General features: G+C 53.8%; 7 protein-coding genes across 7 annotated transcripts; 1 reads left to right on the top strand and 6 right to left on the bottom strand.

Annotated features, from left to right (window-relative positions):
- Positions 1–413: 413 nt before the first annotated feature.
- Positions 414–4,415, bottom strand: SPSK_08335 (uncharacterized protein; the record flags this gene model as incomplete). The annotated part of the gene is made up of 1 exon (XM_016734935.1): positions 414–4,415. One exon carries the CDS (start codon positions 4,413–4,415, stop codon positions 414–416), a length of 4,002 nt encoding a protein of 1,333 aa, XP_016588441.1.
- Positions 4,416–5,260: 845 nt separating this feature from the next.
- SPSK_09949 (uncharacterized protein) lies at positions 5,261–5,752 on the top strand (the record flags this gene model as incomplete). The annotated part of the gene is made up of 3 exons (XM_016736516.1): positions 5,261–5,427; positions 5,453–5,544; positions 5,622–5,752. 3 exons carry the CDS (start codon positions 5,261–5,263, stop codon positions 5,750–5,752), a joined length of 390 nt encoding a protein of 129 aa, XP_016588440.1.
- A 1,457-nt stretch (positions 5,753–7,209) lies between these two features.
- Positions 7,210–9,205, bottom strand: SPSK_08794 (uncharacterized protein; the record flags this gene model as incomplete). Its single annotated transcript, XM_016735381.1, has 3 exons — positions 7,210–8,237; positions 8,395–8,475; positions 8,809–9,205. 3 exons carry the CDS (start codon positions 9,203–9,205, stop codon positions 7,210–7,212), a joined length of 1,506 nt encoding a protein of 501 aa, XP_016588439.1.
- A 9,255-nt stretch (positions 9,206–18,460) lies between these two features.
- On the bottom strand, positions 18,461–20,238 carry SPSK_08945 (uncharacterized protein; the record flags this gene model as incomplete). Its single annotated transcript, XM_016735529.1, has 4 exons — positions 18,461–18,527; positions 18,594–19,345; positions 19,408–19,483; positions 19,544–20,238. The coding sequence occupies 4 exons, from the start codon at positions 20,236–20,238 to the stop codon at positions 18,461–18,463; spliced, it is 1,590 nt and encodes a 529-aa protein (XP_016588438.1).
- A 638-nt stretch (positions 20,239–20,876) lies between these two features.
- SPSK_10901 (uncharacterized protein) lies at positions 20,877–21,667 on the bottom strand (the record flags this gene model as incomplete). Its single annotated transcript, XM_016737140.1, has 2 exons — positions 20,877–21,501; positions 21,612–21,667. The coding sequence occupies 2 exons, from the start codon at positions 21,665–21,667 to the stop codon at positions 20,877–20,879; spliced, it is 681 nt and encodes a 226-aa protein (XP_016588437.1).
- A 119-nt stretch (positions 21,668–21,786) lies between these two features.
- SPSK_09333 (uncharacterized protein) lies at positions 21,787–23,044 on the bottom strand (the record flags this gene model as incomplete). Its single annotated transcript, XM_016735907.1, has 3 exons — positions 21,787–22,141; positions 22,231–22,349; positions 22,778–23,044. 3 exons carry the CDS (start codon positions 23,042–23,044, stop codon positions 21,787–21,789), a joined length of 741 nt encoding a protein of 246 aa, XP_016588436.1.
- Positions 23,045–24,043: 999 nt separating this feature from the next.
- SPSK_10935 (uncharacterized protein) lies at positions 24,044–24,307 on the bottom strand (the record flags this gene model as incomplete). Its single annotated transcript, XM_016737166.1, has 1 exon — positions 24,044–24,307. The coding sequence occupies one exon, from the start codon at positions 24,305–24,307 to the stop codon at positions 24,044–24,046; it is 264 nt and encodes an 87-aa protein (XP_016588435.1).
- Between the last annotated feature and the right edge of the window lie 3,424 nt (positions 24,308–27,731).

Genomic DNA, 27,731 nt, shown 5'->3' with positions numbered 1-27,731 from the left:
CGTATGACGAGTGTGATGCAGTCCCGGCAGGATGTAATTTGTTCTTGTACGACGGCAACGCACACTCTAGATAGTGATAGGATCTCTTGTTGAAGAAGATGATGATTAATAAAATAAAACTTATGATTTGTCCAAATAAGTATTTTCTTTTCTTGAACATGTATAACATGCCTACCTATATGCAAAGTAGTCTATCAAAGCGAATGCGACAATAATATGCAGACCATCATAAATCCGATGACCGAGACCGAAGCAGTTTATACAGACGCTGAAATGTGTGACAACACTGACAACCCATCCTAAGTACAACTCAATCGTAATGACCCTGTATCATGAAAATAACAATATCAACAACAAAATATACAACTTTTCGGATATAAACCACAACATGGCCAGCTGTGCTCGTCCTGCCCCTACTTGCGAGAACGGCGTGGCCGACTCGTGGGCGCATCATCCCTGCCGTTGTTGTCGCCGTCGTCGCTCTTGGGGGGCGTGGTCGTCGTCACCGTCTCGTTTGTGTCGCCCTTCTCGTCTCTCTCGTCCTTGTCGTCCTGCTTCGCCAGCAGCATCCTCCGCACTTCTTCCTCGACGGCCTTGGCGACACGATCGCCGTCGCCCCATTCGGCGGCCTCCAGCTCCTCGGCACGGCTTGCGCTGCCCGCCGTCACACGCTGTGCGAGCTCCAGCTTCGTCTGGCACGCCTTGTACACAAGCTCCTCAATGGTGCCCTGTGTCACCAGCTTGATGACCTCGACGTCCCGCGTCTGGCCCAGGCGGTGGGCCCGGTTCTCGGCCTGTACGTCGTCCTGCGGGTTGTCGCTCTGGTCAAAGATGACGACCTTGTTGGCGGCCGTGAGGTTGATGCCCGTGCCGCCGGAGCCCGTCGTCAGCAAAAAGACGGGGATGTCGGCGTTCTCGTTGAACTCGTCAATAATGTCCTGGCGCTCATCGACGCGCGTGGCGCCCTCGAGGGACACGTAAGCAATGTTTTCGTGCTCGAGACATTCGCGCAAGATGTTGAGCACGCGCGCAAAGCGCGTAAACACCAGAGCACGGTCGCCGTTCGCTTGGAACTGCCGTACCAGGGACAGCAGCTCGCGCACCTTGCCGCTCTTCAAGAAGAGCCCGTCGGGCGTGTCGTACTCGCGGATGCAGTGGTAGTCGCGGCACCATGTGTGCAGCTCAAAGTCGGAGCAGTCGCGCAGCTCGTTGACCAGATGGCCCAGGTTGGGCTGCCGCAACTCAGCCTGCGGCACCTCCATCATGAGAATCTCGGCCATCTTTTGGACCTTCTTGTCGTCGTAGTAGCGTCGGAACAGCTGCGCGTGGATGGCCGATTTCCGCAGCTGGACCCATACGTTGTTCTGGTCGTTGGACAAGCCTGTGACAGCCGACCGTGCGACAGCCGCACGTGCCGTGCTGTCGCTGGCGGCAGCAGCGCCCTTGAGGCCCGCCGCCCGGCGCTCGCGTCCTTCGCGGAACTGGCGTTCGTACGCTTCGTAAATGGGCCGCTGCGTGTCGTCGAGCTCACAGCACACGACGCGTGACGTCTTGGTCGGCATGCTTGAGAGCACCTGCTCCTTGCGACGCTGGAGGATAAAGGGCTCCAGGATCTGGCGGGCACGCCGAACGCGGTCGCTGAACAGAAGAGCGCCGTTGCTCACGTCCTGCAGCGTGAACCGCTGGCTGAAGAGCGCGCCAAGCTTTTCCAGGTGCCGCTCGAACAGCGTCGGCTGGATAAAGTTGAGGAGGTTGATCATTTCCATCAGGTTGTTTTGGACGGGCGTGCCCGTGAGGATCAGCCGCCAGTTGGCGTCGATGCGGCGCAGCGACTTGTACACGTTGGTGCCCGAGTTCTTCATCTTGTGGCCCTCATCAAAGATGGCCACATTGGGCGAGATCTTGCGCATGGCGTCGACGTCCTGCTTGGCCATAACCTGCGAATACGAGGCCAACACCACATGGTGCCTGTCGCGGCGCGCCTGAATCCGGTGGAAGATGGCGTCGCGCTCGGTTGTCGACCCGTTGTAGGAGGTGACGCGGATCTTGGGCGCAAACTTTTTAAACTCCGTCTTCCAGTTTGCCAGTGTCGATGGCGGGACAATCACCAAGTTGGGCCACGGCCGCGACGACTCGTCCTCCACGTCGCCGCCGTACGACTCAACCAGGTGGCTCAGAAACGAGATCACCTGGCAAGTCTTGCCCAGGCCCATGTCGTCGGCCAAGATGCAGCCAAAGTTGCGCTTGTACAGCTCCCACAGCCAGTTCATGCCGTACAGCTGGTACCCTTTCATCGTGCAGTGGCCACGCATGAGCTCTGGCTCCTGGGGGATGGGAAGCGGCACATAACTGCTCTTCTTATCCGCAGGGACAGGGAGAGTGCCGTTGGAGCTTTCCGGTTCACTCGCCGGAGTCAACAGGCCATCGGCACCACTACCGCCAGCCGCCGGTTGGAGCTTGTTGCTGCCACGAAAGTCGACGTTCCAGCGGTGAAGCGTTGATCGGATTTGCAGGCCCTTCTGCTCGCACTGCGCTACAACAACGTCAATGGCCCGCAGGGCAATCACGTATTCTTCGACCGCATCAAAAATGTCCTCGCCAATGTTGGCGGCCTTCTTCTTGTTGCGACCGCCAGCCGCTGGTTCGGCCTGGATGCGCGTCACAGAGGCGCGCGAGCGGAAGGGCCGGTGAGAGAGAATGGTCTCGGCTTTGCCGCGGGCCTTGGCACCCAGCATCGCAACGAGGTCGTCGACGGTACAGGTGTTGAAGTACTCGAGGACCCGCTTCTCGACGTCGCCGCTGTCGTCGTTGTCATCGTCTTCGTCGTCCACATCGATCACGTCGCCGTCGTCGTCGTCGTTCATTTCCATGGGCTCGTCGTCGCTGATCTCAATGGCCGGCGGACTGGCGGCGGCGTCGTCGTCGTCGTCACTAACCGACCGGTCTAGATCCACCAGATCCGTCTCTTCTTGCTTGTCCACGGCCGGCGAGCCCGCCTGCGACGAGGTCGGGCCTCGGTACTTGCGTCCCTGGACAAGCCGGCGGCGTTTCGGTCGTGGATCGGGGCTGAGACCACTCCGCTTCAACGAGTGCTGGGACGAGGGGGTCGCAGGTGTGGAAGCGCGTGACGTGTTGGTGGTCGTCGTCGTGTTTGTGCCGGCCATTTTAGAACCCAAACTGTTGCCCTGATAGGAAAAGCTGCGGATCATCTCGGGGACCTTGGACTTGGCAATGGGCGACGGCCGGGCGGGGGCGGCGAGACGCAGTTTCTTCTTTTCTTGCTCTTGGGCAAGGAGATCGTCAAATACGTCCATCACGGCTTCCTCGACGTTGAACTTATGATCGATCAAGGTGGCGCGACAAACCTCGACAGGAACGTTCATATAGCCCTTGCTGCGCAGGGTCTTGACCATCTTGCCGACCAGTGTCTGGATTTTTCTGTCGTCAAGCATCCGACGGCCGAGCGGCTTCGACTCCACCGCTGCTGGTGGAGAGGAATCGTCTTCTGCGCCTGTCTCGTCTTGCTCCTGTTCTGTCTCCAAAGTGGTGGCAGCGGCTGCCGGTCTTCGAACTTTGTCTGGGCTGCGGAACGAGGAAGGCCGGATGTCGCCCCGCCGCCGGCGGTCATTCTCGTTGTCGTCGTCCGAGCTGTCATCAATGCTGATAATATTGTCCAATGCCCGGTCGTCGTCGAAATCGTCCGCAACTCTGGCAGCAGGAGATGCAGGCCGCGGCGCTGCCTGGGCGGCCGGAGACCGATACGTCGTGCCAACCGGCGCCATGAGAGAGGCCAGTCGGCCGCGTGCGGTGATCGTAGAGGACGGTGCCACCTGCGGTTTGGGCGACTGGAAGGGCGAAGACGCAGGGACTTCGATGATGGACCGGGCGGGTGACGAGGACGGGATGTTGATGGGAACGGTTTCGAGAGCTTTGCTACCGCCGAGCGTCAAAGGCGGCTTCTTGAGAAGCTGTGTCGGCTGCGTCACACGTTGCGTGATGGCCTGGGTGGGCTGCGTAAAGTAGGGCGAATTGGCAAAGCCTCCGACACCGGCAAGCTCGTCCTCGTCGTCCTCGTCGTCCTCGTCGTCGTCTTCTTCTGCCTCAGCCTTGTCCGAGTCTTCAATGTCGTCCTCCTCCTCTTCATCCACATTGTAGTCACCGTCCTCGTCGTCGTCGTCCACGTCGTCATCATCACTGTCGTGGTCTCGCCGTGACCCGCGGGGCTGTGCTTTCGGTGTCTCTTGTGTCCTCGTTGGTAGAGAGGGAGTGGTATTTTTGTTGCTAAGACTGCTGCTGTTGGACCGCGCGAGTGACGCCGCCTTGGCAATCGTGAAGGGGTTCCGGCGGTTGCTCACGGACGACGACGCAAACGAACCAGCAGGCCGTGACCTCGAGGGCAGTGGCGACGAGTCCATGTTTGGGAAGACGACAGAACGGAGGGAGGCTGCTGTTGTCGTCTAACGGCGGTGTCGATACGACGACAAGACAGCCGAAAGGGGATGCTCGTGATTGGGCGTCGTGTTTGGACAGCAAATGCTGCCGAGAAGGGAAGAACTGCCCAGCGTCGCCTTCCAGTTAGAGAAGGCGCCGTGAAAAGACGAATGCGGCAAGAACCGTCTTGGGGCCTTTGCGTGAAGATTGAAGAAGGAGGCAACCGGTCTGGAAACCAAGAAGGAAAGAAAGGCGCCCAATATAACAAATGGGAAAGGCAAATGCGTGAGAGATGGCAGTCGATGCCCTCCTGTCTTGACCGACTCAAATCACAAACGATGTTTCCCGCTTATCTTGTTGCCAATGCCTGTCACCGTCCCTTGCGTTACCATTTTTTTGGCCTTTTTTGGAACGCCCGCAACGCGTTTTTAGGCGCGGGGTCCCATCTTTTTCCTGATGGCGCAGTGATATTCCAATTAGACGTTTGGGGACAACGCTGCCAAGAGGACCAGACACGCTATCACGTTTACGCGCGTGTTATGTAAGCATATGTCTGGGGCTGCTTCTTAACCAGCGTACGACATACGGCATACAAACCAACAAGGCGGGCCGACGTCATCCACTCCTGCCATCGACAAACGACAACGGCTGATTGCAAACAATCATACTTTCATTAGGCCATATCCAGAGTAATTGTCTGTCGTTGCATAAAGTGAGTGCATTGACGATACTCCGCCAGCGGCGTCTCGTCACCTTCCCTCGTCACCTTCCCTCGTCTCATTCCCACTCGATTCTCGACGAGCAACGGCAGTCGCCTGCCACCACAGCCATGGCCACCCGCCGTCTTGCCGAGGGCGAAAAGACCATCCTGGAAAAGGACGACACCGTCGGGGCCAGCCCGCCAGCTGGCGAGAAGTCCAACATTGCCCCGGCTGTTCCACAGTATGTTGCCGCTGTGCCGGAGCCTCGGGGCTGCTACTCTTCTCTTCTTGTGATGTAATTGTGTCTCACCATTGTCTAGGCACGTCATCTTGAAGCTTCTGGGCTTCACTTTTACCATGATTGTGGCACCAATCGGGTCGTATTTTGCGACGGTGGATGTGCTCTTCAAAGGTATGTTCTGCAGGACACCGGCCGCCGCCACCACAAGTCGCCGCTCGGTCCGGTCGAACCTTGCTAACCTGGCACAGGAAACTCAACATATGCAGGCGCATTGGCAGCCATCGTCGCCAATGTAGTGCTCCTAGCGTATGTGGTGGTAGCGTTCTACGAGGACCAGTCGGACCAGCTGGCCGAGAAGGAGACGAAGAAGGAGAGGTAGAGATGAGGATTTCGATTTTTGGCTGGGTTTTTTGTGGTTCTTTTTTTTCACAATATACCACGGGCATGGTGGAAAGACTATCATATGGCTTTCATCCTTTGCTTGTTCGCAATTTTAGCTGTGAAACGTCGATTGGCGTGCCTCGTGAAATGGGAATGTGATTCAAGCTTTGTTGTAAGGCGAGTAAATCATGGTCAAATTTTATGCCTCACCTTTTGTGAAGGATGAAATATGGTATTCGCTGCCCTATCACCGTGGCGTACTTGAGGGCGGTGTTCATTTTATGTTATTGTATATTTACTTTCTTACTCGTCTTCTCTACAAAAGCTATATTTGAACGTTTTCATCGTTAAAGGACTGACAGCAATTTTCACTACTGTTAATGCGATTGTTTATAGCGGAGGCATTGTGAAGAAAAGTAAACCCATATATAAAAACCTTCCGAAGCAAGCATTAAATATTCGAAAATACAACAAAAACTTTCTGAAAAAAAGGAAATAAAAACGCCGGATCCTGGGGTTCTGCTTTGTAGCGTGTAGTGCGTGACCAAATAAGAGAACAAGTCCAAATATGACAAAATAGACGCACAGGCAAAATACATGGACAGCTCAAGTAGACGCCTCTGCAGACCCAGGCGACGAGACCAAGACTCGGCTCATCGGGTCGCGCCCCTTTTATCGCCTATCACCCCCTCTGTCTCGTTGCCTCTTTCCAAATTCGCAACAAAAGCGCACCATTTTTGTTCTTTTCGTTTTTTATCTTCCTTCACAACACCTGCAAGTGAGCTATTGTATATTTGTCGTTTCCCATCTTTTTTGCTTTGTTCCCGACGCACCGTCAGCTTCTCTGCATCTTCCCTTCATCGAATAAAACATTAAAAGAGCCGTCACAGAAACAAGGTCAGTGCTGGTTTCCGTTTTGCTGTTCGTATGGCAATAGTGGCGGTAGTCGTAGGTATTGGTGGTGACCCGAGTCGACATGGACGTCCGACTTCATTTATAGGTGAATTGAGGTGTTGACAAAGGAAATGGTGACAAAACAAGGCGGAAGAAAAAAAATGAAGCAACGACGGCAGATATAAAGAGAGTGAGTACGAGTCAAAGTACGAGTGTGCGAAAAAAGAACTTGAAGCGCTTTTGGCGTAAATGAGCGTGGATGACCCCGGCGCCTTGGGGTGTCAGTAAGAACAATTGGAAAGTAAAGGAGGGAATAAGAACACAAGAGGAGAAAAGGTCGTCATCATTCATGGTTTGTGCAGCTGCCCAAAAAATAAAAGATAAGTGTATGGCCTCTCTCTTTAGGTGAAGATTGAGTGTGTGAAGCCGGTCGGAAAAGCAACAGCAGAAGACGAGAAGAGACCAATAAAAGAAATAATCGGCTGGGGGGATTTGTGTATGTTTTGTCGTCGTCGCCTTGACGCTTCAATGCTGGTTCCAAGCGGGCACGGTACGTTTCCACTAGTGTTGCCGGCTGAACCGCTTGGAGAACCAGCTCTTGCGCTTGTCGTTGGCAGGTGCTGGTGGGGTGAGCGTCTGTGCTGATGTCTGCGAAGACGACAGGTTGGTCGGCTTGCGGGTGATGACGTTCTTGGACGGCGGCACGGGGCCGCCGCCGTTCTGCATCTGGCCGAACTGACCCATTTGACCCATTTGACCCATCTGGCCCATCTGAGGATGCGTGGGTGCAGACGACAGCTGGATCGGCGGCGAGTTCTGCTTAGGACCACCGCCGTTCATGTTGTAGCCGTTGCCGTTGTAGCCGTAGGTGTTGGCGCCGGGGGGGTGGGTGCCGCTGCCATAGGGGCCCATCATGTTCATGTTGGCTTTGGAGGGTGACTGGCGGCGCTCAATGGAGCTGTTGTCGCTGCTTGTAGGGTCGGTCAGGTAGCCCGCGGGCTCGCCTGACGTGCCGCTGCCGGAGGCAACGGTCTCGTAGGAGCGGTGGTTGTTGGGGATGGGGTAGATGCCGTTGGGGTTTTGGCCGAGGTGGCCATGGATCATCGGCTCCGATGCGATTCTAGAGTAACGTTGCCGGTTACCATTGCCATTCCCGTAGCCGTTGGGACCGCCAGGGTAGCCGCCGTTGTTGTATCCGCCTTGGTCCTGGTAGCTTTCGCGGCCGTTCAGTCCCTGTCGTAAGTCGTAAGCACTGTTAGATGTCGGCATGTACGACTGGGGGCGACCGTAGTAGCTGTCCTGTGGGTAGCGGGCATTGGGTTGATTTTCTGCGGAGTTAGCGCTCGGTCCTGCGTTCTGCGTTCTGCGTTCTGCGTTCTGCGTTCTGCGTTCTTGAGTAGTAAGGAAAGACGGAGACGACATACGATTGTAGTAGCTGTTTCTGCGTGAGTAGTTGGCGGTGGACTCGTTGTCATTCGGGTAGGAGGATTTCCGGTTGTAGCCGCCGTCAATGGCAGCCTCGAAGCTCCGGATGGTGTCGAGCGGCCGTTCCCACCGATAGCGGGTCGGGTTCGACTTGTCCGGTTCGGCTGGAGGCGTGTTAGTCGAGGTGTTTGCTGGGAGCTATGCCGAGCGCATTGCTGAGGGCTATGCCACGGCGCCAATGCAGGGCGACAGCGCAAGGCAACCCGACCACCACGGAGACAAACCATGGCGACGGCTGGAATTGCGGATTGGGTCACTCACCAATGGGGTTTCCATTGTTGTCTCGGTGGACAATGCTGCGGAGCGGGGCCATGTTAGACTTGCTCGTTGCTGCGACGGTGGCTGCATTCCAAGAGTTGTTAGTTTAGCATGTCGTGAAGGAGCACTCCAAGACAAATGTGCGAAACGGGCGGCAGGGTGGGAGAGGTAGGCAAGGGATGGTGACAAAAATAAGAGAGAGACAAAAAATAGGAAAGACAAAAAGGGAAAAAGAGGACCATGATGAGAATGTGACATGAACAATGCTGTTGTCGTTGTCGGGGAGGAGGATGACAGGCACAAAAAGGGCAGAAAAAGGAATGAGCCAAGAAAATGAAAAAATGAACGGCCCAAAGAGGGCAGAAGGAGGGATCGCAAGTCAGGATCGTGGCTGTCCACGAGAGGGCTTGGACTTACCCGGCTCCGCTTCGATGATGGCCATGGACGGGTCGGCCTTGGAGTGTAGGCGCTTGGCCTCCTTCTCGGCGTGTGTCTCTGGCTCGAGCTTCTGGGATGCGACGCCACCGCTCTTTATCGACTGGGACTTGTCGGAGCGGAAGCTGAAGCTGCGGGACTTGGGGCGGCTGCCGTGGGAGATGGAGGGGCGCGAGGTCTGCGACTCGCGCCTTGACGTCTGTGGTTGGAGGGGGTTGTGCTGTTGCGGCGGCGACTGCTGAAGGTATTGCATCTGCTGCTGCTGGGACTGCGACTGCGACTGCGATAGCTGGACAGGCGGCGGCGGCTGCATGGAGGCACCACCGACCGGCGCCGCGGGCAGCGGGTGGGCATTGTTGTTGTTGTATGTGGCCATCATGGTTGCGACTTGGTTGTGCGGTGAAGCAAGTGCTGTCTGTGTAGTGTCCGTGGCAAACAGAGGACGGAGGAGGTCGACCCCGGGCAGCGCTGGTCGTCGAGACGATCAACGGAACCGTATATGTATATGAGTGCGTATGTTTATGGGGTAGCTGGTATTGTCGGCGTCGATGTCGGCGTCGGCGTCGTCAATGGTTAGGTTCGAAAACGCAAGGTGTCGAGGAGGAGAAGGTGCTCGCCGAGTGGGGAGTCGAACAGATACGGGCGAGGTGCTCCGTGAGAGGGACGGAACGAGACGAGGGTGTACGTCGAGAGGGAATAGGAAGAGAGGTTGTCAACGAAGGAGAATGGAGTAGATTGAAAGACGGACGAGAAAAAACAAAAGTGGTTGGAAACAGGAAAATAGTAACGAGTGGAGGAAGAGAAAGAGCAGAAGAGAGAGACAAGTACGACAAGAAAGACAAAAGACCGAGCGTACCACGTTATCAGTCGTCACTGGAGGGCAATACGTGGTATGGGGGAGGCAAAGTGGTGGACCGGGGTGGTCCTGGTCGACGTGCAAGGTGAAAAAGAAAAAAAGACACCAGAACAACGACCAAAAAAGATGGGACAAGAAACAGAGAGGTGGAACGACAGCGTCCAAGCTCGCCAGTGGAGGAAGGGAAGGAGTGCGTAATAGTGGAGTTTGGGGTTGGAGGTTGGCGTGGATAGGCTTGTTTGCGTACGACCAGGGGTGGTGACAAGGGAAGGAGCCAAGGAGGAGACGAGGCAGGAGCAGGAGGGGGAGCGGTGCAGCAGTGAGAGGGCAGGAGGCAGGAGGCAGAAAGCAGGAGGTAGGAGGCAGGAGGCAATGGGCGCAAAAGTCAGCGAAGCAATACCGGCGGAAGGCAGAACCAGCACCTTGAACGCTTTCTTTCACGAGGAAGCGCCTCGCCGGCGTGTGTCTTCGTAATGATGCGTCTTTGGTCTTTTGTCCGAGTCTTGGTCTGGGTCCTGGGGGGCGTGGGCGTAGTGTGTGGTGTGAGTGGGTTTGTTTGGGTTAGGAGAGAATTATGGGTGATTGTCTGATTGTGCACGTTGTAGGTTGTAGATTGCGTGTGGCTTGCCGAGCTGGTGAAAGGGGCAGACTGCAAAGTAATCTTAACACGGACAGCGCCTGCCCGATGGTGCACCTGCCGAGTCTCGTTCCTTCCCTGTCAACCTTTCCTTACAGTAAGAGGGAAGGCGGAAGGTGCAAGATACGTGGGCGGCCGATGGTTGACGAGATGCTGCAAATGGGATGGTCAGGCGTGGACAGAATGCGAGGAAGGAGCAGGCCAACGAACAACCATAAGCGGACGGGGCAAGAGCGAAGCAATACGGGGTACGAGCAATGGCAACATTGGGGTGGCAGCCAAAAGAAAGAGATGACAGGAATGGCAGCCACACAGGCAGAGCGAACGGACAATGAACGTAATAAAGTGTAAGGCGTGGCTGGGGGCGTGTGCGACGAAAGGGGGGGTGTGCAGACACGATTACGAGAGGCTGCAGAATGCTGCGAGAGGGAATGAGCGACAGTGCATACAGGTGCTGTTAGTGGGTCTCGGTGGACGTCGTGGAGCAAATGCCCGCTGTAAGCTGTCGTAGGAGGCGCACTCAAAATAGAACTGGAACGAAAACAAGTAGCGGGAAAAAGCAAACAAAAAAAAAAAAAAAAAACAAAGTCAATAAACCAAATCTCACCCAACGACGCACCACAGACAGATGCAACAGGCTGCTAGTGCCGATTGCCTCCTGTGCCTGTGCCTGCCGTAGTGCTGCGCCGACGGCTGGAAGCTGAATTGCTATTTGCAGCGACGCAGCGAGCCAGCCTTCTCCAGTGTTTAGCGGCCTTGTCAAGAACCACTAACAGCGACGACGAACCGCTAGCGGCTGCTGCTGGCCATCGGCGACGGGAGCGCCACTTTGCCGCTGACAGCGCTGAGAGGGCCAACTGTCAGCGTAAAATATGTTGTAGTTGGAAAACGAGAAGTGACCTACTCCTGATGTTCATTGGGTAGCGTTTATGGAAAGCCACGCCTACTGCGACGGTCGGCCAGTGGTTTGGAGTACTAGGACATACAGGAGACGAAAGAGTACGATATTCGTTCTGGGTCCAAAGGTTACGGTGGAAAATGGACAGTGGCTTGGGCGTCGAGGTAGTATTTACTGAGAGAGAGCAGTTTTGGAGCTTGACAGGGGCTGACAGGGGCTGAAGCGGTGCTACCCACTGACGTCGACGACACCGAGGCCCTGCTAGCATGCCATTGGGGCGCTGAAGTTGACCACTGGAACAGACGACGGCCACTGCAACTTTTGTATGCACAGAGTAATTACTGCGCAAGTGTGCTGCATTTGGCCTAGCGGCAGGAGGTTTTGGTGGTCGATCGCCCCTCTTTTGGCATCTTTGGGCATTGGCCCTGGTTGTCCGGTTGGCAGTGAGCTTCCAGAGTGGTTGGGGGGAAGAGTCGGAGCTGACGTCAAGGGAGTGCGCTAAGAGCGACTTTTAGCGTGCTCTGTATCGTGGGTTCCCACTGAGCCACTCTATTTTACTGAGGTTGCGTAGCAACTGAATTGTGCGACAAGGCCAATAGCTATCGCATTGCAACAGTAGGTTTTATTTTAATTTAATTTTTTTGTTCGAGCCCACCCTGCAGGCCATCCTGCATCCCAATCGATATCGTTAATTGCAAATTTGCATTTACAACATCACCATGGCCCACATCGGACCTACTTTACCTCGTGCGGAACCGCTGGGCAGCCACGCGGTGGCTGTTTCAGGATTGCCGCCGTCGTTGTGTCGGACATACAGAAAGGCTTCTTTTCCCGTGAAACGAACGCTTCTCGCGACCCCTGTCGTGGGTGGCCGTTTTCCCATTTACTATCGCTCTGCAGTGAGCGTCCGCTTCGACGGATCGAGATGGGCAAGGCAGCACGGACGAGCATATATCCACGGATGAAACATGGAGAGCTCGGAGCCAAAAGCACCGTCGCAAGGAAATAGGCGATGGGCCACGATCGCTGAACAATGCACATCCATAGAGATGTCCATCCAGGCAATCAAGACCAATATGCAGCATAGAATGTGGTGTCGAGGCCTGTCTGGATACGAGATCACCTTTGCCACAACATGCAGACATGCAAGTAAGGCTGTGTGGGTAAAGTACTGGCATAAAGGGCGGAGGGCAATACTGTGTACTTTGTCGCAGCGGGGAAGGTATTCGTCTCCCATCAAATACGAGCCACAAGAGGGATAGCTTTCTCTGCCGCCAAGGGCCGATGGCAGAAAACGGCAACGCTTGCGCTTCCTTTGAAATTTGGGGGGTTAAAGCAGACAGAGGCTCATCTTCATTGGATCGACGACTGTTTTGGCAGAAGGGGTCGTCCGGGAGGCTCGGATTCTTCCAGAGAGGGGAACAGCGAGGAGACAACGAGGGAGCAAGGGAACGTGATCGGCGCCGTTGAGACAACCGCCACGAGCATGATGGGCAGAGCGACCTGGAACGGACGAGGGACGACCAGCACGATAAGAAAAACGAAGCATAGTGAAGACGCAGTATAGTGATAATACTAATTGTAAAACAAGAACTCACCACGGGTGATGTAGATGCAACTCGATCGTTTCCAACCCGTCTTTTATCTGTCGCGAACTGCGCCGTGCCACCCTCTCCTTGCAAGCAGACCTGGCCCAAAGACACATGCTTCGGAAGGGCGGATGATGCCGCTGGATGGACCTGGGACGGGCACAAAATTACGGACTCGAAGGCGAAGCAGATGAAGGGACCCGACCTGGTCGACAACATCATCTCGGAGCAAAAAGACAAGAAAACCGGTGACTTGACTCGGCAGCCAGACATTATTAAAGGCCGCAGAGGAGCACGAAATCTAGTTGTCAAGACCTTGGGTTCTGCTAGATGGCAGTTGTCTGTTTTATTATTTTCGTTCTCTCGCTTTTCCCACCTTTTCATCCGCCCCCCTGTTTCTATTCTCGTACACACTAACACGATCCAACATCATACAATACTGGGACCGACACTAAAAAACCCGGCTTGCATTGGCCCCTCGATTCTCAGTTTTCAATTTTGATTTTCGATTGGCTGTCTGCGCCTGGCCGAGGCCAGCTTTGGCAGCAGAAGCACGCTTGTTTTCGTGCAAGCATTACGAATGTACGGACTATCAGAGTTACATGTAAGATACGAGCAGCACAAAAGCAAGTGGCTGGAAGTCGTACTCTGTCTGTAAAACCGTATTTACTCGCACAAAATGTATGCTGCACCAGATGTCACCATGAACTGGCGTAGCATCAAAAGCAAGCCAGTTTCAAGAGCCACAGTTGTTGCAGCCGTGATACAATTGGCCATGTCAAATCTTGTGACATCCAAGTCGAGAAGGGTTGAGAATGGGTCGACGTTTACCAAAACCACGCAACGCCCTGTTCTACAGTGGCAAATCAGTTGCCCGTCGTAATTACTTCTAGACGCCAGTACTTGTACTTGGTAGACGGCTAGCTGCAGATCGCGGAGGGAGCCAGCACCAACCCTAGAGGTACATTGTACGAAGCATGGAAAGCAGGCTCGCAGGCTCGCAGGTTGGGAACAAGAGCAGACCAGACTATCTTGCCAAGAAACGAGCGAGAGATCCTTAGATCGACCCGAGCGACCTAGTGGCGTTAAAGGCTGAAAAGGCACACTGAATATTCTATAGTATTCATTCATCAAGCCGCGATCGAGACGCTGTTGTCAGGACAGATGGGGCTCCATGTGGGTTTGTGGCATTTGCCGACTATTTTGATAAGACAGGACTACATCTACGCAATCGTGCATGAGAGCGACAAGAGATAAGAGGACTGGAGAATGATGGTACGGCAGTATGTGGTACACCGACAAAACATTTCAAAGGAAAAGGAACGGCGAGGGCTGGCATCTGGCCTCATGGCGTTCTCAGTGGGCCTCTCGCGTTGCTGGATCCTGGTCTGGCCGCCACGGGCTCAGGGCCTCAAGTGCCATGTTGAGAGCATCCGAGGCATCCTTGACCAGGATCGGAAAGTGACCTTGCCCCGATGCTCGCCTCTCGCTTGTCTTCCTTCGCGATCGAGTGGGCCGTCAGCCCCACTGGAAGAGTAACGACAAAAGCGGCTGTCAGTCATCGCCACCAGCCAAAATGTGGGCACAGGGGTTCACCTTTGTTACAGTGCTTGCATATGTCGTAATTTGCAGGACGGGACAAAATATGCGGAGAACAAGATGTCGAAAAAGAGGTACGAATCAGAGCGGGATGAAAACGAGAACAAAGAAACGAGAAGCAACTGAGAAGCAACTGAGAAGCAACGGAGCCACAAACACCAAGCAGGCCATGGAGACACAGAGGTTTCCAAGGCTTCTCGAATGATCGGAAACGATCGTCGGTGTGTCTCCGCTTTCTTTTCGTTTTGTCCTCTTGATTCTTCAATTTTGGTCGTCAAAAGTGGTACAACTGCCGCGTACCTGCGCCGCACTTCACTTTCTTCCATTTTGCCTTTACCAAACTGGGCAGCATGTTTACCCCTTGCGTCGGTTGGTATATGTCGTATATTGGCCGTGCTGCTTGCTTTGGCGAGCCAGAACAGCAATATAGAAACGTCAACGGTCCTTTTTGGCACGACCCCCGCACACAACGAAAAAGAAAGAAGAGAAACCGAAACGACGCAAAACCAGCCAGTCAGCCAACTTGGCACGCGTGGTAGCATTGCCTGCCATTGAACCAATCTGCCAATGCAGGAATCAATGTTCAAGGACCTCACCCCTCCATGACAGCCACATATCCGAGAAGTCTGCCTCTGGGCCGTTTTCTTCCTTTCCGAGATACTGCAACAACATGCAGATAAAGCAACGTAGGTCGCACAGCAGATCTCAACCCTCGAGTGGCTTGTTTGCTGCGCTCGTACTTGCAGGCGGGACCAGCCTTGTTGAAAGCTGGTTGTGAGTCAGCTATAGACTGTCGATGAGAAAACCTGCTATGCCAGGGACAAACCTGTCGAACAAAGGCTCAAGGGTTGAGAGGCTGCTGGGCTGCACGCTACAGCTGCTTCTCTAAACTAACCCCTGTCGATGCATCTTTCCATTTCCCTTCCTTCCTTCTTGATCGTCAAGTTTTACCTGTTTTTTACTGTTCTGGGAGTCTGGACACGAACAGACCGCCAACTGGTTATTTGAAGCCTGGCTCGCCTGGATATCCTGAAACCTGGAATCTGAACCGACTCCCTGGAACCTGAACCTACCTGAACTCGTGAACTGAGAGTGATGTCTCTCCAGCTCACTTGCCGGGTTTCTAATCGTCTGCCTCTCCGCTCTCGTGTTGATTCTGATTTGTCCATTGGCAACCACCGCCAAGTGTTGCACTTGTATGACGTACGGTGTATAAAGGCACATCAAACGTCCTGAGTGCAAAAAAACAATTAATTGCACACAGACTCGGGGCACTCAGGCACTCTCGCACTCTCGCACTGCATACGTTGCATACCGCTCACGCTCCCTCTTCCCAACAGTCATCCGTCTTGACCGCTGCCTGTGCGCTTTGCCAACTTTTTGTCGGTATTGTTGGGATCCCGACTCCACTCCAACGCCACTGCCAAAAGCTGCAGCTACAGTCAGCGAATGCAAACAAGAGGCCCTGAGGCCTTAGTGGTCTAGATCACAGCAAGACTCAAAATGGAGTATTCCCCCGGGCGTACGGCCAATGTTGCCGGTCCCAATTGTCGCCCAGCGACGGCTGCAACTTACGTGTATCTACTATTTAGTTGTCTTCTTTCTGACGTGGGAGGTGGTTTTCTCTCGGGGCTCCAGCAGTAGACGTAGATCTGTTTCCAATACTGGTGGCGCCCGAGTAAATGGTTGCTGATTAGGATTCTGAAACCCAGAGACCCTGGAGACAAAGAAAACGAACGACGAGAGACGAGAAAACCGGGAACGTCTGGCCAGGGCTGACGATGCGCGATAACTTGCCGGGAGCGACTGGCCTTTCTTTCTTTCTTTCTTTTTTTTTGTTTTTTGTTTTTGGAGGCTCGAGTCCATCAGCTGCACCTCTCGGGGCGAATGTTTTTTGCTCCAATTACAAGGCCAAGCTGGGACAGGGACAGGCTTGCGACCCTCGTAGGTGAAGGCTATTTATACGCCGTATGTGATGTCGTGGTCCAGCGTCATACGCACATGGGAGTGTACTCGAAACGATGTTTCTACCATAAATAGACTACCAGACTACCTGGTCCGAATGACTTGTAAAACAGACGGTTGGTGTCTGCATCGCCGGGGTGCTCCTTCCCCGGACGATGAAATGTAAATGCAACCTCCAAGGAAGGCGCGGGAGGACGTCTCATATGGTGTAGGGGAAGGAACGATTGGCCTTGACGTTGCTATCCTGCGACAGGCCACCCTGCACCTGCCCCGGATATTCGGACATGGAAGAGGCCTGGAGACACTCGTCGCAAGACGCTCTGGTGCATGCAAAACAGACGACACGTGGATTTGATATTTGTGCGACAGGAGCAGTACGTCGTAAACAGACGGAAATTGACACGACGCCCTGGACGAAACAGTGGCCCGGTATCAAACGAACATTGCAGCAGCTTCGCAAAACGAACAAAGTACACGAACATGCCATTAAGACGTGAAAAGTGCCAAAGAGGATGAGCGATCTGCCATCTGTCACCAACGAGATGCCGACGCCGAGAACCAAGACGTGAGGTGTCGTCGGAAATGGGGCGCGGCTGGACCAAAATGCCGATCGTGACAAGAGACCTGCACACGGGCCTGTCCTGCCAGCGCAAAGATACGGTGAACCGTGCATGTTCGGCAAAGAAAAGGGTAGGCTAGAGAAAAAGAAAAGAAAAGAAAGAAAGACGAAGCTCGATCTAGTATGAACCCACAAGACGACGTGTTCGACACAGACACGACAGGTGATCCCGTCTCGAATGAAGCTTTTTTCATGTTGGGACGAGCAAAGAGCCAAAACGGCATGGCGGCAGGCCCAAAGTAGATGCCAGCACAAACTTGTAATCTCCATTGTTAAATTGAGTGCATGTCGAGCTGAAAAATAGACGCGCGCACGTTACGCGAAAGGAAGCGATTGACTATGGATACGAAAAAGGGGGTCAGTCTCGTCTGGGCATCGTACCTCTGGGCATTGTGCCATGGCCTCCGTGATAGGAATCAACCTGCGATGCATCCCCTTTTCACCTGCATACGGTAAGGGGCCAGACAGCGCCCCCAAGGCGTATGGTGTAAATGAGATGTTCCCGATGCCGTAGCATCTGTACAGCTTCACGCTTCACAGGCGCTGCAGGACATGCACTGCTGTTTACCGTTGCGATGCTGGTTTCGTGCTGTTTGTGTCGCGGGCAACGGGCTTCAAGTGCTTTTTGGATTTAGATTAGGTTCTGTGAGTGTGCAACAGCAAGACGCACTCAACGAACTAGAGCACAGCATTACAACACATCTGCTGTGTTCATACCACGAGATGCGCATTCAGGAGGCTTTGTGCCGTAGCTACTATCGACCGACATCCTCTGTTGACGTTCAAGGTGCATCAAAAGGAGCCACAGCAGGATACAAGTGTAGATGCATCAGGGAATTGTTGCGCGTGTCGCACTTACCATGTCATCTTTACTGATCCTATATTTGTAGACAGAAACTGTAAACGGCCCTCGACGGGTGACGGCAGCACTCTTGTTGCAGCTGCACTCGTATAAATATAGACACAGGACCTTGACACAACTTGGTATGTTCTCGACGTTTGAAGTAAAGAAGGGAAATAGTTCCAAGTCGCATACCAAGGAAATTGAATTCACGCCGCATGGTGTTGTCGACACCCGGGATCGCCGGCCTCGGCGTTGGTTGAATGATGGCCGGACTCATTGGTGTATCGTCGGCCGACGGCAACACATGTCGAGGCAGTCGCACGGCTCTGTATTTACTCCATTAATAGTTTACGACGGGACAAGATATGTTCGAATAGAAAAGCAGCAACTGCACTGCACAGGTTTCATTCTGCAAGTAAAGAGAGGAGTTTGCCAAATTCGGACTTCGACGAAGTCAAAAACAAAATAGAACGATAAAGAAACATCCATAAAGGAATGGCAGGGAAGGAAGTTACAAATTCAGCCTGCGTCCGTACACACTACCTGCCAATCTGCACCCCTTTCCGGTGAACAAAATCCAAACTCAAATAGTCTGCCTTCTTGTCTTTGCCAGCCAACCTAATGATGCTAGATATCGCGCACAAGCCGGGCACCGACCCAGGCGTACTGATAGTTGCGCTGGTACCAGTTGACACTGCGGTTCTGTTAGCAGTGGCTCGGCAAAAGAGAATAGCAAGAGACGGTGTGAAGAGCGACTTACAAAGACTTGCGGCCCGAGATGCGCGGGTGCGTAGCCCAGGATCCGCCCAGGACAATGTTGTGCTTCTCGTCGAAAAAGTCCGCCGTGTACCCCGGGTACAGCTGCATCGGCTCGAAACCGTCATGACGCCGCAGCGGCGAACTCGTCCACTCCCACACGCCGCCCATCTCGGCCTGACCCGCCAGTCGGTTGCCGTGCGCTGTCACGGCCACGGGGTGCCAGTGCTGAAAGCCTACATTGGCACCGTCCAGGTCAACAAACAAGTTGTCGCCCTGCCCGGCCGAGCTGCCGGCTACGTCCGCGGCCTCCGGGGGTGTCTCTTCCACGCCGTCATTGGACAGATGGCCGTTGACTGCTGGAAGCGTCTTGCCGAGCTTCTTGTCGGCGCCCTGCTTCTGCCGTGAAAGGTCCACGTGCTGGTAAATGCTGCGTGCTTCTTCGAACGTCGGGATGCGGCCACCCATCCACGATGCGCAACCCTTGAGCTCGTCGTATGAGGCAAACACAGGCCAGTCTAGCGCGTACCCAAGAGGCACGAGGCCGTACACTGTGCGCACCATTTTACCCTTCAGGAACGACGAGGGAAGCGTCTTGGAGTCACCGTTGGCGTGCCCGTTAGTCGTATGGCCATTTGCATGTCCGTGTGAAACCCCATTCGATAGTCCATTGGCATGACTCTCCGTGTGCTCGCTAACATCGGACCACGAGACAGGATTCTTGTCGACGGAGTTGTTGTACATGTAAAGCGCGTACTAGAGTTCTCTGTTAGAGCCGGTCGATGCATACCGCTAGTTTCTTGATATGTCACCCTTACCTCTTCGTTGGTGATAGGCCGCCCCTGAGCCTGGAAGGCATGAACGTGCACTGCACGGGCTGGCTTCTCGTTGTCCCTGCCGTCACATTAATATTTTCTGCCGCGTACCGAATCATTCTTTCGTCGCCATACGTACCATCCAAAGTTGCGCGTCAGGTCGGTCCCATTGTCGGGGTCGTCAATGCCGATCACCACGTCTTGGGCAGGAATATCGAACCACTGGTTCTCGACACGGGCTGCCCGCGCCTTGGCAGCCAGCTTCGCAAAGTCCGGCTTCGGCACGTCCGGTGGAGGGAGGGTCTTATCGCTCTGCAGCATCATGTAGAGCAGTGTCTCAAGGTGCATGAGCTCGTGCTCAAACCCGACCCAGATGGCTTGGGCCACAGGCCGGGTTACCGGTGCGTGGCTTTCCGTCTGGGATGTACTGCCGACGTTGGCTGCATAAAATGCCCGGATCCGTTCGCGGACCCGCTTCTGGTAGCCCAGGATCTCATCGAGCGCAGGCCACTCGTCAGGGATTTCTGAATGGTCGTGACAGAGCTCCGGGTTGTCGACATCCGGGTCGATGCCGCGCTCAAAGATGCTAGTGTAGTAGGCCGGTTCGGTCGCGGCTTCGCCCGTCGTCTTGCACAGCTGGATGTCGAGGAAGGTCGGAATGTGACCCAGATAAAAGATACAAGCATTTCTTAGTTTGATCGGCTTATCCAGGAGCTCGTCGTTGGGAAGCATCTTGAGAGTCACAGTGTCCCAAGTCTCCCAAACAGCCTCCCAGTCTTTTACCGACGGGAGGATCGACTTTGCGTAGACGGAGGGGAGTAGACTGAAAGGCATCTTTGGCTTTGTGAGGAGGTGGAGTCCTGGAGGTAAAGACAAAGAAATCAACATTAGTATTGACCGGTGGTATGGAGATGAGCTGTATTGCAAGGTTGCGCAAGACAAGTGATGACAGTATTATAAAAAGAAGCTTTAAGCCAGGGAATATGGAAGGCTGGCCGACTCTTGCTATCGCTGCTCTGGATGTCGAGCTTGGTTGAGCCAAATGCCGGGCAACTAACACCAGCTGGCGTGAGGCTAGCATCGGCCAGCGTTGTAGCGATGGCCGCCATCAGGTAATTTGAACAATTCCCGGTGTCATGACAAAAAGTAAGGCGGAAAATGTTGGCCAAGAAAAACAGAGCTTGTGCATAAGTTCGAGTGGAAGGACAAAAATACTCCACTTCATAAGAAGAGGTCACAAAAAACGCCACCACACATGAAGTGAGGCGGCTACTGAAATGGGAAGAAAACAAGAAGGTGCGTTGCAACCCCCGCAATATGACAAGGGAGAATCCCGACATAACACGAGACAAAAAGTAATGGTGAAGGAGAGGGTTGCATCATGAGGAGCAGGAACTTGTGTACGCAGGACAAAGTATGTCAAGTGTCGCTTCTGTATTATTGTTCTGCATGGGATCCACTGAACACCCAAGTCACACGGCCAGTCGGAGACGAGGGGGCGGCTGCTGAACGAGGGATGGCGAAAGCGATAGCGTGGGGTACTGCAGAAACGGTGTGGGAGGTTTGTGCATAGGAGAGGCAGAGCCCACGGAAGAGAGGAAACGGTGTAAGTGGAATCTTGTGCAGCCGAGTGAGATTGTGGCACGGATTTTGTGTATCTCGTAAAGCAGTTGGGAGAGAGGACACATATGATGAAGTGATCGAGACAAAACAGAAAACACAGAGACAGACGTCAAGGAACACAAAAACCAAGCAATGGCAGAAACAGAAAGAAAAATAGCTTTATCGTTTCTTAGCCTGTACGCACCGTGCTCCTTGCTGTCATTCTGCCATTTGTAGGTCTCGGTCAGGCCGGCGGAGCGCCAGAGGTAGTTGGCCTCGGCCGGCGAGTACTTGACGCTCTGTTCAACCTGAACGCGTTCGTGCGGTTGGATGCGCTCGCCGAGAACCTCAACGTCCCGAACCGGGGCGTAAAAGGCCTGGTGCCGGCCGCCGTCAATGTCGTGCACATATTCGCCGATGACGCGCCAATCGTCCAGCTGGAATACGTCCTTGCCTAGGATGCGGTTGGCATTGATGAGGCCGTTGAGGACGAATCTGATTGTGAGGTTAGTGATAGGTTGAAACAAAAAGGACGAGAAAAGGGGGGGAGAAAAGAAAACGTAAACAGGAGGGAGCTGAGAAAGACATAAAAGGTATGAGCATACCTATGTGTGAGTCCTTCCTTGTCTGGTTCGGTCACAATGTCAGTATTTCCATTCATGACAGGAACAATGGAGGGAAGCCGTGAGGGACGTAATTACCATTGTAAGCGTGGCTGCACAATTGTCAGTAACTGCATGTACAAATTCCATACCAAAAGACCCCCCAAAAAGTAACTTACTACACCTTGTCGGCGTCGACGCAGCCGTCAAGGCCGACCAGGATCGAGTCGCCCGGATGCAGGACGTCAGAGAAGCCGCGCAAGAAATCAGCGGCGTCGTCGCGGTGGAAGTTGCCGATGCTGGAGCCCAGAGTCACGATGCACTTTTGGCGATGCAGGATGGCAGGCGTTTTGAGCCACTCCCGGCCGTCGTCGTAGGTGCCAAGCAGGCCGAAGCAGCGGACGTTTTCATAGCGCGGCAGCTGGGAGAGTGTGCGCTGGAGCTCCTGCAGAGAGAGATCGAGGGCGTAGTACTCGACGCGCTTGCCAGACGTCTCGAGAGCTTGGAGGAGCAAGTTGATCTTACGGAGATTGCTACAAGAAAGGAGGAAAGAATTAGCAAAGCGTCAAACAAAAAGGAAACGGAGAATGGGAGAAGAGAGAAAGGAGAAGGGAAAACTCACCCGCTGCCAAGCTCAATGATCATAGAGTCCTGGGGAATGAGCTCTGCAATCTCAGCCGCGGCGGCCGTGAGCACGTCGATTTCATTGTTGGTCAGGTAGTACTCCTCGAGGTACGTGATCTAAGCAGTGTCAGACGGGGGACCGAAATAAAAAATAAAATGAAATTTTGTTACAAAAACACAAGCAGATGCAGGGAGCAGGTAAGAGCAGCAGGGACACGGAATGCTTGGCAGCCGGTATGTCCTATTGGCTATTCGAGCAAGGCAGCACAAGTGGCCAGAAAGGAGGGTGTGACGGGGGACGAGAGCAAGCTCAGCCGCAACACTGCACCGAACAGGATTGCAGGGCATGCTCATTGGCACGGCTGCACTGGTGCCTGCCATTTCCTGGGGTACGGAAGACGACATCCAAGCCGTGAATGCAGGGCCTTGAAAGGTATCCCAAAAAAAAAATGCTCCCCAAATACGGGAGCGCAAGCAAGAGGTCTCAATTCAAGACAAAAAAGCAGAGACTCAACGAGGACGGGGGATGTGAAAGGACAACGTACGTTTTCAAACAGCTGAAGGCCGGCTTCATCATAGAGAAGCAGGGTCGGCATTGTACGTGGGCCCTTCTTGGCGCAGAACTGGGAGACGATCTCGTCGCGGAGATTCATCTCAACGGAAGCCTGGCGGATGTCGATAATGTTGTGGCTGGCGCCGGCCGGCTTGGAATCGGCAGTGGTCGATGCCGCCATCGTCTTTGCCGGAGCCGTCTTTTGCGTGGTGCTGGCAGCACCGCCGTGCGGCTCTAGAAGCTCTGCCGAGGGAGACATTGTATGTCTTTCAGGGGTCCGCGTGATGATGGAGAGGGCACAGAACGTCAAGAAAGGTAGAGTTATGTGGATAGATGGGCACCTGAGAGGCAGCAAAATCCAACTGGACCAGGGACGTGTCCTGGGCGTTTGTCTTTATATAGAATTCAGTGAGACGAGGATGACAGTCAGGTTGGAAGCAAGGAGCATATAAAAGACGTTTGCTTGTTTCTAGAAGGACAGCTCAAGAAAAGATACAAAATACAAGTAGAGGAGACTAAATACAAGTGCAGGATTAAAATCCAATATGTACGTAGCTAGAGGCAGGCTATTTGTTGTAGTGGTAAGCGGCCGGCCGGGGTACATGCCTCCATGTCAAAACGGATCAAAGACCGAAAGAAACGGACGGATAACGGAGGCATATGCCGTGGGTCTGTAGTCTGCGAATCTTTGGCGTTCAGTCCTCTTTTGCATACACAGGTGGCTGAACGGTTGGAAGCTACGCCAATGCTGAATAAATGGTGTGCAACGTCACTCATACCTGTGCATGGGGTGGCGGAAATGCAGAGTTGCTGGGGTAAGCTCCCCGAAAATGTTGTATACCAAGGACCAGTGAGGCACTCAAGCCCTGGTAGGTGTATATTGACATTCGTGTCTGTAAGTAAGATACATCAGCATAACAAAAAGAAACGGAAGCCACTCCGGGCTTCAGGGCAAGCTGTCTCAAGGTGGCCTTTCCTCGTAATGCGTCGCTAGTAGGATGCAGGTCACTTCGCTTGCATCCATAGACTTAGGGCGAGGGGGTAGTAGGTGCAGAGGAGGGGAGAGGTAACAGTCCAGAAAGTTAAAGGAGCAAATGGGGACAATACTTGGCGGCAGATCTTTGTCCGTTTTGCAGTCGATCTCCGTTGCCAGTTTTATCGATTGCGTGCATCGTTCTTTCTTTGTCCCCCGTCTTTTGCCTTTCCCTTGTTCGTTCTTTCCCTTGCACACCCCCGGTGACAAAGCATAACTGGAGAGTCATGCACTAGCTCCGACAAGCTCCAAGCTCCAAGCTCTGGCTGCATGTTCCGCGGATCGTTCGGTGGTCTCGGACAGGGAAGGAGCGACTTGGGGAATGTCAATCTGGACGTTGACGGAGCATTCAATGGCTCCGCTGGCCGGCTGGTCTCTGCTCTTTTCTGCTTGGCACTTGTCGTGTTTGCACGGCCTCTCGACTCGGTACATTGCATGAGCTATGCGTTTCACGAGGGGAGTTCGTGAAAAGTATACAATGCACCACATATTGTCTTACAGTTGACGGGCTCTCTGATGCGTCTTCTGATCCGTAAGCATGCCATTGACGGCAAGAGCGACGGGGCAGCCACCGCCGGTTGTGTCCATCGACGACCGAGAAAGGAAAGAATCGAAGCGAAGGATAGAAGCATTTCTCAGGGTAGGTACGATGGGTTTGGAGGGCAAGGTCATCACTATAGCCGAAAAGGGAAGTTCACCGGACGCATTTTCTTTCCAATTTTCCATCGCCTTATCAAAGCATTCCTATTTACTCACATCCAGCTCTTCCCATTTTTTTCCCTTGCCACGAGATATTGTACGCCACCCTCTCTCGATATACGATACTCGCAGGTTGATTTCTCACGATTTGCTCTGTTGAATAAGCCGCTCTCGGGCGGGAGAGATGCAAACTCGAGCGAGCGAAAAAAGAAGCCGGGAACAAGGGGGGACCGTTCCATCGAATGTCGAATGCATTACGTGTAAAAATGCAGGTCGTGACACTGCAGCCTCTCTCTCCTCATTCGCCCATGTGGCTTGCCTCGTTGCCGCGACTACTTTATTTCTTCCACGATCCGCATCGTTGACGTTGATTGTCCGAGTAATCTGATATTGTAATACAGATTCCCAAGGAAGGCGCAGACCCAAAAGAAGTGAAAACGTGTTGGAGACCCCTGCAACTCGAGGTGGGGTTGTGCCTTGCCTTTCGGGGCGCCTTCCAACTTCGCTCCAGCTGCCCGCCACCATCCTCCGATGCGCTGTGGCCCTTGCTGAAGCTTCTGAAGCGCCTGAAGGCCCCTGGCAGCCTGGCTCCAGCGACCTACACCCGCTAAGTCGTATCTAGACATCAATACGTCACAGAACGTGAGATTTTCGTCTCACTTCCACTGGGCTTCCTTGAAGAAGACCACAACACAAGACAAAGAACATCCCAAGCAACAAACGGCTGCCAAGCCACATCAGCCGCCCAGGACAAACTAGCTTTTAGACTCAGACCAGCAAGACACCGTTTTCTCAAATTGGCAACTCGGTTCGCTGTGCGTTAAGCTGTCAAGTGTATCCCGAGCGACGAGAAACGGCGGAACTCCTAGGTTGCCGTATTTCGTCCGCGGGGCATGTCATATACTTGCTTATTAAACAAGAAAAGAAATCCTGCAGCCTTGCCGTGAGGAATCTCAACTTCCCAACTGAGCTTCGCCCTTCGTCCGATGCTCCACGGCAACGGCGGTCGACGTCTCCAACGTCGTTAGGGGATAGCCTGGAACACAAAACGAGTAAGTTTCAACGAGGCAAACGCGGCTGTGACGAAACGGAGGCGGCCTTGTCCAAAGACAACAAAAACGGCCTGCACACCCTCTAAAGCCACACTCCCTCCCTCCCGTTCCTCCACGACGTACACAATACAATGCAGCCAGCTGTGGGGTGCAGGCGCAGGTGCAACAGATGTTGACCGCATCCTGCGGGACTTTGTTCTACGTCTTTGCTGTTCCCTGTTCTGCCCTGCAGGACGCAAGAGCCAGAGCAGACGCAAAAAAGTAACTGGTGGATGTTAGATTCACTCTTGCCAGATGCTCAACCCATATGTTTTGTATATCGCAGCTTGCTGGCTGTTGCCTCGGTTGTTTCACTTCTTGTAGGCGTGGTCAGATAGTCTGCCGTGCAGTTTCTCCCTACAGCGTCCATTGCGTGTGAGCTTTGCAAACGCATTTGAAAATCGCTGTGCTCAATTCAGGGGCAGCTCTCATGTCTTCGTTTTGACCTGTTTTGTTTCCCACAGGCCCCCCTCTTCTCTCCGCATTCAAGTTAGATAATGGTATTGACTGTGATTTGCTTGGGGAGTCGGGGGCCAAAGTGGACAAACGCAAGCGGCGTTTTCTGGGCGTGGGATGCACGCTGCAAAATTTAAATAGAAAAAGAGGACCGGACAGCACGAAAAGCCGAATTTGAGAAACGTCCGATCCAGGGCACATGATGTCCTCACAAGGCCAAAAAAGGGCCTGTGGGAGAATGCGGCACACGGAGCGGAGCACGACGGGCCTTTGCCAGTTCGTTAGCTCTTAAGAACAGAGGCTGGGTATCAACAGAAAACAGACAACCAATACACCTGGCAGCAAGACAGAAAACAAGCAACCAGGTGCGCAGATACTCAGACGGTTCGTTTTGCTTCTCGAATCTGCTGCGTAGTGACAGTGCTTGTGTCTACACTTGTCTCTTGTCGACTTTTATTGACGGTCAGGTCGGCCTCGCCATCCGCAGTTATCGCAAGGGCCCCTCCCAGCCAGGGACGACGGACGAACCCCCCACACGCAAATAAACCGGCGTTGAAGCGGCAACACGGGCGAGACAAGAACGGCCGACAACTGACGAGACGGAGAAGGAGACAAATGAGGAGTTAAGGTGAGCAAAAGTGAAGAAAAGTTTGAGGAACAAGGAAATGTCTTGCAAGGAGAGCATTGAAGAACGAAATGGAACAAGAAAAAAGGGCGAAAAGGAAGACTGGAGACCCTTGGTTTGTTTTCAGGGCACGTAATTACATGCCACGCCTTTTTTCCGCTCGTTGACATGCCCGGTCTGAAGCGAACGAATGAGCAGCTCAACAGCTTTTGGATCATGTTGCCCTTGACAAGACTGGCTCGAGCTGAACGATTGCGTATCCTCTCAGCCACTCTACTCAGTGAGCGTGCCATATACTGGGCTTTTTTCTGCCCCCTCAACAAACCCCAACGCCCAACACAAGCTTCCTGTGGAAATCTCGAAGACTCGAGAAATAGTAATCAAGCCGGCCAAGGCGTTGGGGTATCGAGTTGTTGACTCGGAAGGAGAGCCAAAGAAGAGGAAGCCAAACGAGAAGACACGAAGACAGCTGCAAGCAGTTTGATGTGGACAGCCTTGCAAAGCTATGAATAAAGGAGAATTAGGCCGGCATCCCCAAAAACGGAGAAATTGAGACCAGGCGAGAGCTGTCGGGGAGGTTCGCTAATAGAGGCATGGCAAGGCGAAATTTCCCGTTCCTGAAGTGGCTTGGAAGAAAATTCACAGCCAGCCAGCGTGACCGAACAGCCACCGTGCACTGCTGCACCAAAAGTATTTGAGGTGCACAAGTGAGTCACCTGATTACGTGTTATTCGCGTGTCTTGGAAAGGGCGCGTTGAGTGGCAAAAGACGGGGAAGGTGCTGCTGGCTTGGCAAGAGGGGAACACGAATTAACGACAGTACGGGAAGGCGGGGTGCTGACGTGAATCGGTGAACTGGAAGCGGCAACAGGCACCGAGGCTGTGTCAGCCCGTTTCCCGGTGACAGAAGGTACGACCGCGTTGGTGCCAAGCAGGTCACAGCCGCAGCCGAAACAAGAAGCTACGATCTAGGCCACAATGCATTGTGCTCCGCGGAGACAGGGACAGACAAAAGAGGCAGTTGCAGCGGGGGGGACTTGGCC

This window comes from Sporothrix schenckii (assembly GCF_000961545.1).
Source record: "Sporothrix schenckii 1099-18 chromosome Unknown Cont44, whole genome shotgun sequence".
Classification (NCBI taxonomy): Eukaryota; Fungi; Ascomycota; class Sordariomycetes; order Ophiostomatales; family Ophiostomataceae; genus Sporothrix; species Sporothrix schenckii.
Note: the sequence above shows the minus strand (reverse complement) of the source record. Positions and strands in the feature narration are given on the sequence as shown.